Source organism: Annulohypoxylon truncatum, assembly GCF_022578515.1.
Source record: "Annulohypoxylon truncatum strain CBS 140777 unplaced genomic scaffold F4807scaffold_30, whole genome shotgun sequence".
NCBI lineage: Eukaryota > Fungi > Ascomycota > Sordariomycetes > Xylariales > Hypoxylaceae > Annulohypoxylon > Annulohypoxylon truncatum.
The window spans coordinates 60,762-75,633 of record NW_025953816.1 but is presented as its reverse complement, the minus strand read 5'-3'; the positions used below and the strand labels follow the sequence as shown (position 1 = coordinate 75,633).

At 51.8% G+C, this 14,872-nt stretch overlaps 4 protein-coding genes across 4 annotated transcripts; 2 read left to right on the top strand and 2 right to left on the bottom strand.

Moving 5' to 3' along the window:
- Nucleotides 1-6: 6 nt before the first annotated feature.
- On the bottom strand, nucleotides 7-1,474 carry F4807DRAFT_209497 (xylose isomerase-like protein). Its single transcript, XM_047993914.1, has one exon. It carries the CDS (start codon nucleotides 1,218-1,220, stop codon nucleotides 165-167), a length of 1,056 nt encoding a protein of 351 aa, XP_047851483.1. The 5' UTR covers nucleotides 1,221-1,474; the 3' UTR covers nucleotides 7-164.
- A 2,818-nt stretch (nucleotides 1,475-4,292) lies between these two features.
- On the top strand, nucleotides 4,293-7,075 carry F4807DRAFT_436503 (Xanthine/uracil permease). Its single transcript, XM_047998967.1, has 8 exons — nucleotides 4,293-4,426; nucleotides 4,509-5,138; nucleotides 5,249-5,513; nucleotides 5,570-5,720; nucleotides 5,783-6,248; nucleotides 6,324-6,523; nucleotides 6,637-6,954; nucleotides 7,011-7,075. The coding sequence occupies exons 2-7, from the start codon at nucleotides 4,732-4,734 to the stop codon at nucleotides 6,918-6,920; spliced, it is 1,773 nt and encodes a 590-aa protein (XP_047851482.1). The 5' UTR covers nucleotides 4,293-4,426; nucleotides 4,509-4,731; the 3' UTR covers nucleotides 6,921-6,954; nucleotides 7,011-7,075.
- Nucleotides 7,076-7,124: 49 nt separating this feature from the next.
- On the top strand, nucleotides 7,125-9,567 carry F4807DRAFT_209433 (mitochondria protoheme IX farnesyltransferase). Its single transcript, XM_047993912.1, has one exon. The coding sequence runs from the start codon at nucleotides 7,448-7,450 to the stop codon at nucleotides 8,966-8,968; it is 1,521 nt and encodes a 506-aa protein (XP_047851481.1). The 5' UTR covers nucleotides 7,125-7,447; the 3' UTR covers nucleotides 8,969-9,567.
- On the bottom strand, nucleotides 9,446-11,356 carry F4807DRAFT_209438 (uncharacterized protein). The gene is made up of 2 exons (XM_047993913.1): nucleotides 10,519-11,356; nucleotides 9,446-10,403 (listed from the first exon to the last, which is right to left on the bottom strand). Exons 1-2 carry the CDS (start codon nucleotides 11,044-11,046, stop codon nucleotides 9,924-9,926), a joined length of 1,008 nt encoding a protein of 335 aa, XP_047851480.1. The 5' UTR covers nucleotides 11,047-11,356; the 3' UTR covers nucleotides 9,446-9,923.
- Nucleotides 11,357-14,872: the final 3,516 nt, after the last annotated feature.

Here is a 14,872-nt window from a genome sequence, read left to right as displayed (position 1 = left end):
GGTAAATGAGATATTGAAACGGGACCGTTAACATTATGTATGTGCTGTACTACCCTAATATATGGATACCAATAGACGTTAATTAAGGGATGGAGCTCGAATTGGAGCCTCTTCAACGACGTCATTGTCCCAACTCCCTTTCGACTATAGTGTTATTGTACCGATCATAGCCATGCGACCATCCTCTCGGAGACAGGGGCGTCGACCCTCAGCTTCATGTCCTTGACAAGCTTTGCCCAAGCGACGGCGCCTCGGCTTGCTAGTTCTTGGGGCACCACCTCGTCCTCGTCCGACATCCTTCTGTTGAACAGTTCCATACTCACCCATCCTTCGAACCCTAACCCCTGGAAGATCGCTCGAGATATCTCCACCACCGGAAGATATGCGCCGCGGTCCTTCTCGCCGTAAAAGAGTCTGCAATTCCGAGACCAGCTCATCCGCGCCGGCTGTTCGGCGTCGTAGAACTCGTGTCCTTCTATCAGCGGTTCCGCCAACCGCTCGGCGTCGACTACTTGTACGTAGAACACCTTTCTCAGATCTATGGTAGCTACGAGGCGAGCTATCGATTCTCTCACGGCCTGGTCGCAGTTAGGGGTGCGGCCCGTCGGCGAGGAGGGATCGGCGTAGATACGTCCGGCGATGTTGAACGTGTCGAGGCAGAGGCCGAAGTTGGGCCGGTCGACGGCTTGCACGATTTCCCAGCTCTGCTCCCACAGATCGCAACGTGTACCCCAGCACAACGCCTCGTACACGAAACGAATCGGCGGCTTCTGCTGGAGGCCCATATCGGCCACCTTTCTCAGATCTTCGACGGCGACGCGAGGGTCTTCTGAAAGTTCGGAGGCCGGAAGGAAGTTGGACGGGATCTGCACCATGTCGGTACCCAAGGCTCTCGCTAGCCGGAACCAGAACAAGAGCTGCTCTAAGCGCCCGAGGTGCGCCTGGCGGTCCAGCAATCCCTCGTAGTGTGCGAAAGGCTGGAGGCACACGATCGCGAGCCGCCTCTCCTGGCAGAGCCTGCGAATGATGTGAGCTGCCTCAAGTTCGTTGTCCACCGCCGTGTCTTCGGGTAGCTGTCGCGCCACGTCTAGGAGGTCTTCGTAGAAGAGCTCGACGCCTCTGTAACCGTATAGCCGAGCCATATCCAGCTTATGAACGAGGGAGTGGCCCGCGGTACACCGCCCGAGAGACATTGACGTTATCGCTAGCTTACAAGGCATTTTTGCTATTTTTGCTACAGATATCTTCACGAAGATCCGTACGGTGGTCAATGGTCTTGTCTCACATTGTCAATGAGCGAGCCAAAGAAGGGCGATATTTAAGCTACTCCGGCCAGGGCTAAGATGAGGTCAATCCGGAAGTATGAAGTTTGTCTGTCAACTGATTTCATCAAGCAGCAGAAGCAACTCTAATGTCACCGTGCAGGCGTACCCGGGAACCGAAGTGTCAGAGTGAGCAATCGCTATAGATGCGGCCCCCTGCGTCATCCATGGATGTATTCCTTCCCAAATTATGAAGGAAAAGGCGTCAACATCATGAAGTAAAAGAGAGATTTCAAATTATTTATAATAAGGAAAGCAAAAGTGACAAGTCACCGATTCTCAGGACGCCTACCTAATTTAGTCGGGCATGTGACGCGCGTCTCTTACGCACATTGTTTTGAGCCATTGATTTCTACAGCATACAGACGCATACTACATAATTTACACGAGTTGAACAGAAACGCCCATGAAAAGCATAAGAACGGTTCGGATGCGTGTAGAAAACCCAGGTAGGCAATGCGTGCAGGTGCAGGTCATGAGGTGGTCATACTTTAATGCAAATCTGGCATATTGCAAGGTTCGTACACGGCCTGTTTCTGGAACGCATCTAATGCAGCAGGGCGAGAGGCGGGATTGGGTTCACAGCGCCTGTGTAGAAATTAGACAGTTAGACAAACAACGCCGGCGGGCGCTTGCATACGGCAAACGATCGAGTGACACGTACCGTTCGATCGGTTGCAGAGCGAGTGACGTTTCGAGATGCCAATTAGAGGCCGCGGAAGCGACGGAAAAGATGAATTTCCCTGGGCGCCTACATGTTTCCGTAAGTAGGTAGCGAGGTAGGCTGATAGGTAAGTCTTCGAAAGAAACCGCAAATTTACCTAGGTATGCTTCGATTTTGACAAACTCGCTATCATCAATTTACTATCACATGCTTAAGTATAACCTCCTATGTAGATACCTGTGTGTGTCAAGGAATCTTGAGATTCATCCAACCTCGCTTACTTGGTAGTATAAATTCCAAATGAGGTATGAAACGAGTTGCAGGATAACACAAACTTCGGCGAGCCTCGGCGACTAAAGAGAAAACAACTTGGTCAGACAACTAAAATCTGCAACCGAAGCTATCATGAACCCGCGAGAATGCCGGTATGATCGGGCTTAGAAAGCTAGGTACCGAATCAATGACAACTAGAATGATATCGAGACAGCGCAGCCTACCTATTTACCAGGTAGGTAGATCCTTAAGGATTAATTATGCAGGTAAGCTTGGAGATCTAACTGCTATCGATGATGTTAACAGACAAAGACTGATCGAGATTAGAAATTCGCAAACCTCTCCATAAACGTGTTTATGCATCCTGAACGGCTCTTATAGAATATTCGAGACATGGCTATACAAGAGCACCAAGATGAAACACGACATTTCATGACCGGAGAAAACTCAGGGGCTGTAAGCAACCTAGTTTTGCTGCCTACGGCTAACATATTTCTGAGGCAAATGAGGAGGCACACTATGGCTGCCCCTAAGTTGCTATGGCGTCCAGAGAGGCTGACGATTTTGCTTTGCTCGAGCTAGTTCCAATCGAGAGCTCGAGACCTATCGATTCTTATCTTCATTCTCTTCAGATCTGATAAAAGGAATTTCGAGGTTAGGTTTGAGTGCGTGAAGGATTGCGTGGCAAAGTTCTTTACTTCAGAGAGAGTCCGGTCAAGTCCAGATCTCGAAGCGATGCGTGAAGATCGCGTGAAATAGTTGTCCTAACAGGCTGTCATCTTCTACGGGCATCACTCGGAGATATGGTTAGGTGTCTAACTTGAATATTCGCATAAGGTAGAAAACCTGCCATTAAGGACTCTTTATCCGTCGTCGTCGTCTACCGCGGGTTTAAGGTCCGAAAAGGGGGTTTCGTGAAGCCTGTTGTCGAGCGGGAACCCCTTACCCTTTGCCTCAGCTCAGACCAGCACGCAAGACGGCGGATGGCGACGAGCCCGGAGGACGGCGCCGCAGACGGAACCGGCCATCTCGGAGCCACTGGAGACGCCGTCGTTATTATGTATATTAGGGGCTCGAGATCGACAACTTGAGAACCGAGATAAGTATTTCCTTAACTATCTACCTCCAAGGTATGTACCAACCTACCTAGTCAGCTAGGCAAGCAGAAAGACATGTACATATAGGTATAAGGCATGATGAAAAGCGTGGGAGTTAAGATAGGGATATACCTACCCGCTAGGTAAACGAGTACATGTAATCTCATACCTATTGCCCATAGATTTATGTTTTCAGTAAGTGACGAGGTACCTTGCGTAAGTACCTAGGGATACGTCTGATACCGCAAAGCCAAAGCCCAAGCCGGCTAGCGCCATCAGGGCAGCCAGGGGTCCAGTTAGGGATTTCTCCACTCTCGCGCCTCTCCTTATCTACAACCACTCAGCTTCATCGGTTGTCTTGGTTATTCCTTGGGAAAATTTCTTCAACTTAGTTGTCGCCTCAATAGCTAATTGAATTAGGTATGACGTCCGAATCCGACAAGATAAGAATATCGATGATCGAAGGAAAACATTCAAACATTTGCGTATCACACCTTAGGTGAATACGTACCTACATCCATGGATACCGCGGAGCTGAAGAAAGCCTCGAGAGATGAAGGCCCCATCCATCAGATCAGCTTTCAGGCTACCCGGATAGGCACCCTACGGGCAGCGTACGGGTTATCTAGCAGTCTAGACGGGATATCCGTGGACCTAGGAGATTATGTGACCGATATGTTTGACAAACTTCTTGACGCGGCACGGTCCCAGCCATCCCGACCTAGACGCGGGTTTTCAGCTACGCCAGAGAAAGGAAGCTATCCATGTCGTCCCTTGAATCGTGGACGGTACGCGGCGTGCCTAGGTAATAGCTAGACAGATAATGCTATCGGGTAGCCCCGCTGTATTTTTTTGCACATCCATCTAGCCGCATCTTGAGAACCGAGTCCAGTCCAGAAATGCGCGGCGTTGTAAACGAGATAAAATAAAATAATAAATTTTTGGCACCTGCTGATCCTTGCTATTCACTAAACGTCCAGCCTTACACGTAGCAGCATTTAGGTTAAGAATTATCTGCTTGACTTTCATTCCACATTACCTATCTTAGGCGCCTAGATTATATGCGCGAGGCAAGTTTTGTACTTTCGCAGGTTAGCACGTCGCGATGTCCGCGTACTCGAACCTCCAAACGTGAAGCTAATAAGCTATCAGACGGCGCCCTTCGATTCTTAGCGGCAAACCCAGATATCTGGTAGTCAGTTTGGATATCTTGCATATCTGCATGCGCATGTATATCTGAGTATATACGTACTTGAGGCAAACATATCATTATCACGATTGGGATATATAATATCAAGACGGCCTCATCTTGGGACTGCTGTTTGCCCGAGTGTTATCATCTTTGTCCCTAAGTGTACACACAACCTACTATAAGATGGACGAGGATCAGGGTCCGTCCCAGATCGTGCCGCAGCACGAATCGAAGAAGACCATGGGCGATCGATTAAACGGCCTCAAGAAAACGTTCCTCACAAAGCAAGGTATCCTAGGCGATTATGACTATGCCTTCCTTCTCCGGCCAAATCTGCCGTTCATGAAGAAGTCTCGGCAAGCTTCGCCCTTCTTCGGCCTCAACGACAAGATGCCCGTCGTCCTAGCCCTTCTCCTCGGTCTCCAACACGCCTTGGCTATGCTCGCCGGGATCATCACCCCTCCTATCATCATGGCGTCCGGCATCAACCTACCCACTGAGCTGCAGCAGTATTTGGTCTCGACCGCCTTGATCGTATCCGGCATCCTCTCGGCGATCCAGATCACCAGATTTCACATCTACGGCACTCCGTAAGTCTTACTCTCCTTACCTAGCCATCTCCGCTCGGATGAGAAGCAGCGATTCTTCTCACCATCCCAGTCGGATCTTTTACGAATATGAGACTTATGGGTGTATCTAGATATTACCTCGGTACCGGTCTCATCTCAGTTGTCGGTACTTCATTTTCGATAATCACGGTAGCGTCAGGTGCTTTCGAGCAGATGTACGCTAACGGGATGTGTCCGACGGACGCGGACGGCACGAAGCTGCCTTGCCCGGACGCGTACGGCGCGCTTCTCGGAACCGCGGCAGTGTGCGCCCTGATCGAAGTTCTCATCGCCTTCATACCGCCGAAGATCATGCTTAAGATCTTTCCCCCTATCGTCACCGGCCCGACAGTGATGGTGAGATCATCCCGTACTTCCGCGCCGGACATATGCGGCTAACTAACTATCTAAAGTTGATCGGCATCAGCCTCATCGAGACGGGCTTCAAGAACTGGGCTGGCGGCAGCGGATCCTGCGCGGACACCACGCCCACGGCATACTATGCAGTGTGTCCGAACGTCGGCGCCCCTCACGCTTTACCTTGGGGCTCGCCGGAGTATCTAGGTAAGTTATATTGAAAACAAGTGTGAGAAAACAAGGTCTAGTACTGACGCGCGCGGGATCAGGCCTCGGGTTCTTGGTATTCCTTACCATCATCCTCTGCGAACGTTTCGGAGCCCCGATCATGAAATCCACAAGCGTCATCGTCGGCCTCCTCGTGGGTTGCATCGTCGCCGCCGCCACCGGCTACTTCGACCGTTCGGGCATCGACGCCGCTCCGGTCGCGTCTTTCATATGGGTCCACACGTTTAAACTTACCGTGTACGGACCTCTGGTGCTGCCGGTGCTAGCTGTGTTCATCATCTGCGCGTGCGAAGCGATCGGGGATATTACCGCCACGTGCGACGTCTCACGTCTCGAGGTCGAGGGTAGCACGTACGAGTCCCGCATCCAGGGCGGCGTGTTAGCCGACGGCTTGAACGGCGTCCTCGCCGCTCTGATGACTATCACGCCCATGTCTACGTTTGCGCAGAACAACGGAGTCATCGCTCTCACGCGCTGCGCAAACCGCACGGCCGGATACTGTTGCTGGTACGTATTTTACTTTTCCGAGACTATACTAAGGTTCTTTTCGATTTGAAAGCTGACGGATGCGCGATTGAATAGTTTCTTCCTGGTCATAATGGGCATATTCGCAAAATTCGCGGCTGCTCTCGTCGCTATCCCGTCCCCCGTTCTCGGTGGGATGACTACGTTTTTATTCTGCTCCGTGGCCGTTTCGGGTATCGCCATCATAGCCCGGGGGGTTCCCTTCAACCGCCGAAACAGGTTTATCTTGACGGCTGGGTTGTCCATCGGATACGGAGGTCAGTTTCTATTGCTCTTGGCTCCCCTTCTTTTTGGTCCCTTTTTTGCCCTTTTCGGTCACCCTTTCAGATACTTTCGCGTTTAGAAGATGCATGCTAATAATTACGTGTAGCCACCCTGGTTCCGACCTACTTCGACAACGTCTTCAGCTATAGCGGAGATAACAAGAGTCTGCAAGGATTCTTAGACGCGATCGTGCTAGTCATGGAGACAGGTTTCACGGTGACGGCTTTCATCTGCGTGATCCTTAACTTGACTTTGGAAGAGGAGATTGAGGAGACGGACGAGAAGCTCGTCGTTCCTGAGGAACCGGTGATGACGACGAAGCATACACCAAACAATGCGGAAAGCTTCGACAGCAGTAGAGTTCCTTCGGGCCACGAAAAACAGGTGTAGACAATGGATATGAAGTAGATATCTAGTGATTATTCTTTTAGTGTTAGTTTGTTTTGGTATATAACGTTTAGAATCATTTGTATTACATACACTGTACCCCCTGAAATACCTAGTGTCTGCACGTTTTTATGCAAATATGAAAGTTTCGAACAAGGTTCTGATATGTATTTAATAAGAAGAATGTATGTTTCAAGAGGATGGCTCTGCAGCTATTTAGGATTCATACTAACATTATTTCAGGCGGTCGATACGTCGTATATTTGCATGCTTCCCCCCTGAAGGTACAGAGAGACCTATATATGGATACCCCGCATACCCCACGTATGCGATTATGCAAGGGTACCACGGGAAATGTATGGGCCGATATCTTCATTTTCTCATACCACCATTTTCGTCATTTTCGTTGCTATCGTCATTTCAATATTCACGACGATCGCTCAACCTCCCCTATTAAGACGTCCGGCCAATCGCCAATGCGCACCACAGTCACTTAAGAAACGCGATTGGCGATATGAGCTGCGGTCAGTATGCGCCCACGGCCTGCCGGGAATCTGTTCCGGCCCTTTTATCTCGATAATATCTGTTGGCGGTGCAGTCAACAGCTGAACTATGCGAGAACTCCAGCTAGGAGGGCCTTCGCCCACTCTGTCGCTCCGCCTCCGCCGAAGCAGAAATCGAGGTTAAAGGCCGGCTACTTTATATCCAACAGGCTCTTACCTCGAATCCAAACACCCCGGGCAGCTTCGCTGGAAGATGGTCCCGCTACGGGTGCGCCGGCAGCGAATCATGCCGCTCAAGACCTTCCCCACCGGCGCCGACGGGCGGCAAGGCGTAATACTACGGCGGGAGACCCGTCTACCGCTTCTAACACCTCAGATCCCGCAACGGCGGCCGAAAATCCGCTGCCGCAAGATGCTTCGTCTGCTCTGACTACGGCATCTACGAAGCACCCGGCCGATTCCCTGCGTCGACAAATATCTCTCCTCCTTTCTCTGTCGAAGCCTCGTCTCACCGTCCTCATCGTCCTCACTGCTATGGCACCTTATGCGTTGTATCCTATCCCCGCCTTTCTTTCGCCGTCTATAGGTCTAGACACGCCCTCCCTATCGCCCCTGACCCTAACTTTCCTTACCACCGGGACGGCGCTTTGCTCGGCCAGTGCGAACGCTCTTAATATGCTCTACGAACCAGCGTGGGACGCCAAGATGACGCGGACGCGAAACCGGCCCCTGGTTCGCGGGCTCTTATCAGAGCGCAAAGCCCTCGTCTTCGCCATCCTCGCGGCCTCCGCCGGTGTCGGTGGCCTCTACTTCGGCGTTAACCCCACAGTCGCGTTCCTGGGCGCTGCGAATATCGCGCTCTACGCCGGCGTCTACACGCCCATGAAGCGCATCTCCTGGCTCAACACTTGGGTCGGGGCTATCGTAGGGGGTATCCCGCCTCTCATGGGTTGGGCCGCGGCGGCCGGCGAATCTGCCACGGGAGACGGATCCTTCCGCGAGCTTCTCCTCACCCCCGACGCCATTGGTGGTTGGTTATTTGCCGCGGTGCTATTCGCCTGGCAATTTCCTCATTTCATGGCCCTATCGTGGCCTATAAGAGAGGAATACAAGGCCGCCGGTCACAAGATGCTGTGCTGGATCAACCCCGCACGCAACGCGCGTGTGGCCCTGAGGTACAGCTTGCTCTTCTTCCCATTATCTATCGCGCTCTGCGCCGTAGGGGTGACCGAGTGGACTTTTGCCGTGACGAGCCTACCGGTCAACTTCTGGCTGGCGCGCGAAGCGGTGCGGTTCTGGCGGAGCGAGGGCTTCAAGGGGAGCGCGCGAGGGTTGTTTTGGGCTAGCGTCTGGCACCTGCCGGTCATCATGGTTCTAGCTCTCGTGCAAAAGAAAGGAATGTGGGGACGTGTTTGGAGAAGCGTAGTTGGCGAGCCAGACTTCGAGGACGAGGAAGACGAGGATTGGATCGCAGACGAAGTCGGAGAAGAAGCTGAGGTCGCCGACGATGGGACCAGGACAGTCGTGCCCCCTATTGGGCCTAAATGAGCTTACGCTCCGGCCTAGCTTTGCCGATCTGCACGAGGATGGCACCTCGGGGAAGAAAAACGCATATATCTGTAACATATATCCCTATTATATGTAAAAGAAACTACTCTCTGGATCAAACCACGACAGCAGGTTATATTAAGTGGCATGACCCATCCACACGTGTTCGAATGATGCCGACGACGCAAATTCAGGGGCTGCCGTTTCGGTCAGGAAATGACTGTATTTTCGCGACTCCCGCCTGGCTTAGCAATCTAATAATTATTAACCCCGGTCTCCGGCCAAGGTTCGGGCTCTTTTGTGAGTACAGCTAGCAGATGGCCTTCCCTAGTCCCGTGGTATCTATGTGGTAAAAATCTAGTATACAGAGCATTCACTAATCATAAGCCTCTGTTGCCGAAAAGCAGTCATTAGCAATACTTGGGTTCCAAACTTCGCCGTACCCCTGATTCCCTTAGTTCTGGTATGTGTGAAAACGGAGGGTTGACATGGTAAATATCCGTAGCATGATAGTTCCCCCTAAAAGCAATTATAAAGGAGCGCCGAGTTTTCTTTCGTAATCCAATCTTCTTCCGCCACACTCTCCGTTGCCCCCCGTATCAAGCCTCCTTCCTCATAATGGTGGTGAGCTGCTCGCCGGCGGCCCTTCCGTATCCCAGCCCCTCTTTATGTCCCGTAATTTCGCCGTGCTATGCTGACGCCGCGAACGCCTAGGAGTTTTGCAAAAGACCGAAGTAAGTAAAGAAAGAAATAGGTGGTGATTAATACAGGGGAGCGGCAGACACTCCCGAGCAACGCCAACGTACGTCGTAATCCGACCGCCCGAGGCCGAGAGTCGGAAATCTCGTAGTGGAAAGCCGCGCTGTCACCAGGTAAAAAATAAACCAAGAATGAATGAATGGATATGTAAAGGGAACATAGAAGAAATCTTCGTAACTTCGTATCGCGCACCCCTTCACATGCCGTGGGCATGTCCGCCGCCGTGACCCGGTCGATTAATGATGGCGTCGATGCCCATGTCGACGCTGGGAAGCCTCTGCCCGTCGCCCATATAGGGAGACCCCCCCTGAGAGTGGGAATGGTGCATGGCGGTGCCGTAGTGCGCCGCCGCCGCCGTAGACGAGACCGAAGAACCGTAGCTAGAAGACAGCGTGCCGGCGCTGGTGGTGTAGTTGGCGCCGTACGGGTGGCTGCTGAGAGCCATGGGGTGGATGGCGCCGCCGTAGCCGCCGCCGCCGCTGCCGCCCGAGTGCGAGCTGGACGTCGTCTCGGGGCTGCTATACGAGGCGTCGAGGTCATCTACTGGAGTCAGACCAATGCCGGAAATGCCGCTATCGTCGTCATACCCATGGATTGGATGGCCGGATTCCAGCCTCTCCCGCCGCGCCGCCGACCGCGCCGCCGACTGCAAGTTCTTGAGCCCGTTATTCATGCACTAGAGCGAATCGGGCACGTCCCGGTTAGCGAATATTCTAAACATTCTGGGCAAGCTGGCTGAAATAGGGGGAGGAACGTAGTTGTTAGTAAACCGGGAGGAGGGACATGCTAACCTTGGCTTCGACAACCATCCATTTTTCTCCCGTTCGCGCGGCTAGCGGCTGCCAGATCTCCTTGCGCATGCTCATGTATTCCTTCGCCAGGCGCTCCAGCTTCCTGTTGTCCCAATCGTCGGCGCCCTTACGCTCCATCAGCCGCTCGTGGCGCTTCCGGCAGGCGTTGGGGGACTTGTTGGGGAAGTAGTTGCTCTGGATCTGCGCCCAATTGAGGCCCTGCTGCCTGGCCGCGAGCAGGTTCTGGTCGTCCTGGACCGTCCACGCGCCGGACGAGGGACGGTTCGGCATCGGCGCCTGCGGCACCACGTCTGCCGCATAGGGGTCGTACTGCTGTGCCTGCATAGGAGGCTGCGCCGAGGTAGAGGCCACGGTCGGGTAGTAACCCCCCGTGTTGAGCGGCATAGGCTGTCGCGTGCTGTAGATGGGGACGGGGGCTGAGGGAGCGAGGGAGACGGGCATGGGATTCGGGTTCGAGTACCGATTATGGCTCGAACTCGACGAGCGGGTGTGCTTAGGCATGTTCATTGGAGGTATGCGAGACGGGAAGAACACATATAAAAAAAACAAATATGACGCGGAGAAGCGAATAGGTTATTAGGATTAGCGATATCTGCGTAGTTCTTCTTCGTCTGCTCGAAAATCGTCGAGGCAACGTTCCCTTTTTCTTTTTCTTCTCCTGTCTCTTTCAGCCTCGCCTGGAGGAAGGTTACGAGAGTTGCTAAGAGAGGTGCAGCAAAAAAACTTTTCAGGCAGCTTAGTCGATGAGTCGTATCAAACGAATGGTGGTGAAACGAACGAGGCTGTCAAGGGGAAAATAACAAGAAAAAGGAAAAAACACGGCGGCCTTGAGTTAAAGAAAACGGAAAAAGGAATAGGCCGTTTGATGCTGTAGCGAGAGGGTCCGGGAGGGGAAAGTATCAAGCCAGCCAGGTCGCGAAACGGGCGCGGCTACTTATAAAAGTAACGGCCACCTCGAAAGGCTCTGGCTCTGGCTCTGCTAGGCGAAGAGGATAAACGTTGCCGGACCGCTGCTGCAACGCGAGACCCAGGAAGTCGGATCTGAAACAGAGCTGTCATGGTCGTCGAGCAAGATCTCGAGCGATTGTCATCTTGGGGGGGCGAACATGCAAGCCGTAGTCATGAAACCTAGGTTGTGTATCTGAAAGAGTGGATAGATCGCCCTTGGGCCGTCGATATTGGCTGGCGAGCTTCGGGATGGCGTCTGTCTGGAGTTGGGCGGCTACGGAAAAGTGGCCTGGTGCGGAGGGCGGCTAATGGTATAAGACGTACATTAAGATACATTTGGGGGCGCACGTTCGCACCACACGCCAGACCGAGATAGAGGCGGGCCAGGTATCCGGTCAAAAATAGCAAAAAGAGAAGATCGTATCAGTAAGCGCCAGCCTTATAGGGAAATCTGGGTATACCTAGGTAGCTACCTAGCTAGGTACTATGCGCGCGCGCGTGTACGCGATTACGATTATGCGGCGAGCGAAGGTGAAGGCGACGATCCGGCCCGTGGCACGCTCGGAGCGGGTCAACGCTGATCTGATCGACAATCGTCGCATTTTCGTTTACCTAACTACCTAGTCGTCCCATCATAACCTTATAGAGCGGTTCTAGTGTACACGATCTCGGGCGATTATTTCGATATCGCTTCATGCTCGCGAAATCGAAATAGCGCAGTGCTAAGCCATTACCTACCACCTACTAACCACCTAACTAGGTATCTACGGATACGTGATTAATATTCCCTCTGAGGCATACATGACCTGGGAAATACTTACATGAAGATACCCTTGACTGGCTCTACCAAGGTACATACCTATGGAGATAGAGATAGAGCTAGATAATGAAAATGACGATCAAATCTGGCAAGTGCCTGGTAGCCTTTTCGCCGACCCGTAGAATTGCTCGATGTATTTCTGTACTTTGGGGTGCGGGTGGACAAAGCAAGCGGGACGGCACCTTGCATAAAGAGGCAGCGCCACCCATGCTACCGTCATAATACCTAGACAGAATACCTTGGTACCAACTTACCCAGGTATGGTTGTCGGTTTGATAGCTCGACGAAGCATGGCCCCCACGAACAAACACGTAAACGCTTGGATACGTTCGCGAATCCCTCAGGGTCCTGCGCACAAGACATCCACGGATGCCTCTTCTGGACGTGCGGATACCAAGTATGTAGCGTAGGTAGATACTAGGAGATATCATTCGAATCATCTATTTTTGACGTGATGGTCCGAGCACCACGTACCAACGCAGCAAAGACGCAATGGATATGGCATGAACCAACCTTGGACCAACCTTGAAAAACTGCAGATTTAAAAATGTTAACCAGGACAAGCGCACCATGAGCTTGCATGTTGTCGTTAGCGTCCATTAGGGGGCGGCGTTTCGAAACGAGATGAACGACTGTTTCGATCAAAGTGGAGAGGTGGCATTGGATGAGAGCGGGAGTTGAGAAATAGCTATGTAGAATCGACCCCTGAATTGAGGAGCAAGGTGTAAAAAAAAATGCAGAAAGATGCAAAAGAGAAGAGAACAGATAGATGGAGGCGCGCGTCTACAAATTCCACGCTAAAATAACAATGATCGCCCAGATGTCCCCGCTAGCCGACCGGGACACGGAGGCGCTATGCCTATTGCAGTTTAGCACGGCGCTGCGAATTAACATGCCCTGTCATATTCGCTATAATCTTAACCCCGAGCGCGCATTCCCTGCATAAGATCCCACGGTTTTTATTTTGGTCGAGCTAGCGTTACGGTGCTAGAGGACTAGCGTCCACCATCATGGCGGGAATATCACGTGTATTCTCTTGGTTCTCCAAGGTCACTCTTCTCCTATTCGCCCAATGTTTAAAATAGACATTTCACTCTCTTTCGTTTGGTAAACATTTTCGATGCAACGTCGAAATTAGATGTACGAAAGAGACGATCTGTTTCTCCACAATTTCTATCTCTTGCTTCTCGCTGCTCTCGGTATGCTGAAGCGAAATCGACTGGCAACGATCACTGCTACTGCCGTGCCTCTTACTTCTGGCCTTCCGACTCTGCAGCGACCCTGTCTTAGATATACAGATGTTGGGGGCCACGGATGCTGCCGCACGCGAGAACTCCATCGCAACCCTTGGCTAGCTGGGTCTACAAGGCACATCACGTCCGTTATTCGACTCGTTGTGGTGCTACTCCCCCCTTACGCATATGGTTACCTGGTACTAGCAGTTACGGGGCACATCGGCAGTTCCAAGTTATAATGAACAACTCACAGTCTTCTATGTTTCAAGGGACTTATGACGTTTCCTATTCGAGCCTCGAATCCTTCCTGTATAAGTCTCATGTTTCATGGAAAGAGGTAGCTCAGCTGCGGTAGCAAGGCGACCCTTGGCAAACATACATCAATGGTACGGTACAGTAGCAGAGACCTGTTTCCCGACCCTGAAAAACATTGACAAGCTGCATGGCAGAGATTCAATAGGCGCAGACCGAGTGATGATTGGATAGCTGAGCTCGACTTCTGAGACGGCGGCACATCCTCCCGGATAGAGCCGCTAAACAAGCGCCACGTTCATCTACGGCTCTACCAAGGCCGTCGCCTGAGTCGCCCGATCACTTTCCCTTCTCTACCATCGTTAGACAACCGAGATGCCTCGACTCAATCGGGAATGAACTTTTGAGATGCTCATAACGAGATCGGAATCGGTCTCTTGGTAAAGTTGCATGCGGCCTGCGCCTTTCACGCACCGCAACCGAAATGAGAGATGCTAAGAACTTTGTTTCACTTATTGGAACCTCTATCGTCAACTTTCAACTCATCTAAACTGTGCCACGAACTATTCACCTAGGTCCTAGGTACCTAGATGACTACCTACCCGAGGTATGTAGTCAACTTTGCACCTGCTCATATGTGTGCTTCTCACATCGGTGCTACTTAACAATCATGTCGATTAGACGTCTTCGTTCGCGCATCTCGTGCCAGTCGGTTGTAAAAATGTCATATTAGTATGCACTCAATCCAATTTGGTTAAGTGCGGTAGCGGATTCTAGGTCCTAACATACAACCCGGGTGCTACTATCATTCTAAAAAGGTCCGTCGAGTATCTCGTCTATAGGCACGTAAATTGTCTCGTCAAGAAGCTACTGGATAGAAACGAATCTACAGCGAAGACGGAGGCGGTTCCTAATCGAGGCATACCTCAAGGCGTACCTTACCTAAGCGCCTAAGCAGATATGCACTACATGTAGGGTTCCTCTTTACCAAGAAAGCGATACTCTATATCTAACAGGTCCTACTAAGACGACTTTTTGTTAGCCTCGGACTAACAAATCCTGAATACACCCACGCATC

Coding starts and splice junctions, on each gene's coding strand:
- F4807DRAFT_209497 (XM_047993914.1), bottom strand. CDS start 1,220: ATGCCTTGTAAGCTAGCGATAACGTCAATGTCTCTCGGGCGGTGTACC.
- F4807DRAFT_436503 (XM_047998967.1), top strand. CDS start 4,732: ATGGACGAGGATCAGGGTCCGTCCCAGATCGTGCCGCAGCACGAATCG. Junction 5,514..5,569: donor TCACCGGCCCGACAGTGATG/GTGAGATCATCC, acceptor AACTATCTAAAG/TTGATCGGCATCAGCCTCAT. Junction 5,721..5,782: donor GGGCTCGCCGGAGTATCTAG/GTAAGTTATATT, acceptor GCGCGGGATCAG/GCCTCGGGTTCTTGGTATTC.
- F4807DRAFT_209433 (XM_047993912.1), top strand. CDS start 7,448: ATGCGCCCACGGCCTGCCGGGAATCTGTTCCGGCCCTTTTATCTCGAT.
- F4807DRAFT_209438 (XM_047993913.1), bottom strand. CDS start 11,046: ATGAACATGCCTAAGCACACCCGCTCGTCGAGTTCGAGCCATAATCGG. Junction 10,404..10,518: donor GGATGGTTGTCGAAGCCAAG/GTTAGCATGTCC, acceptor GATTCGCTCTAG/TGCATGAATAACGGGCTCAA.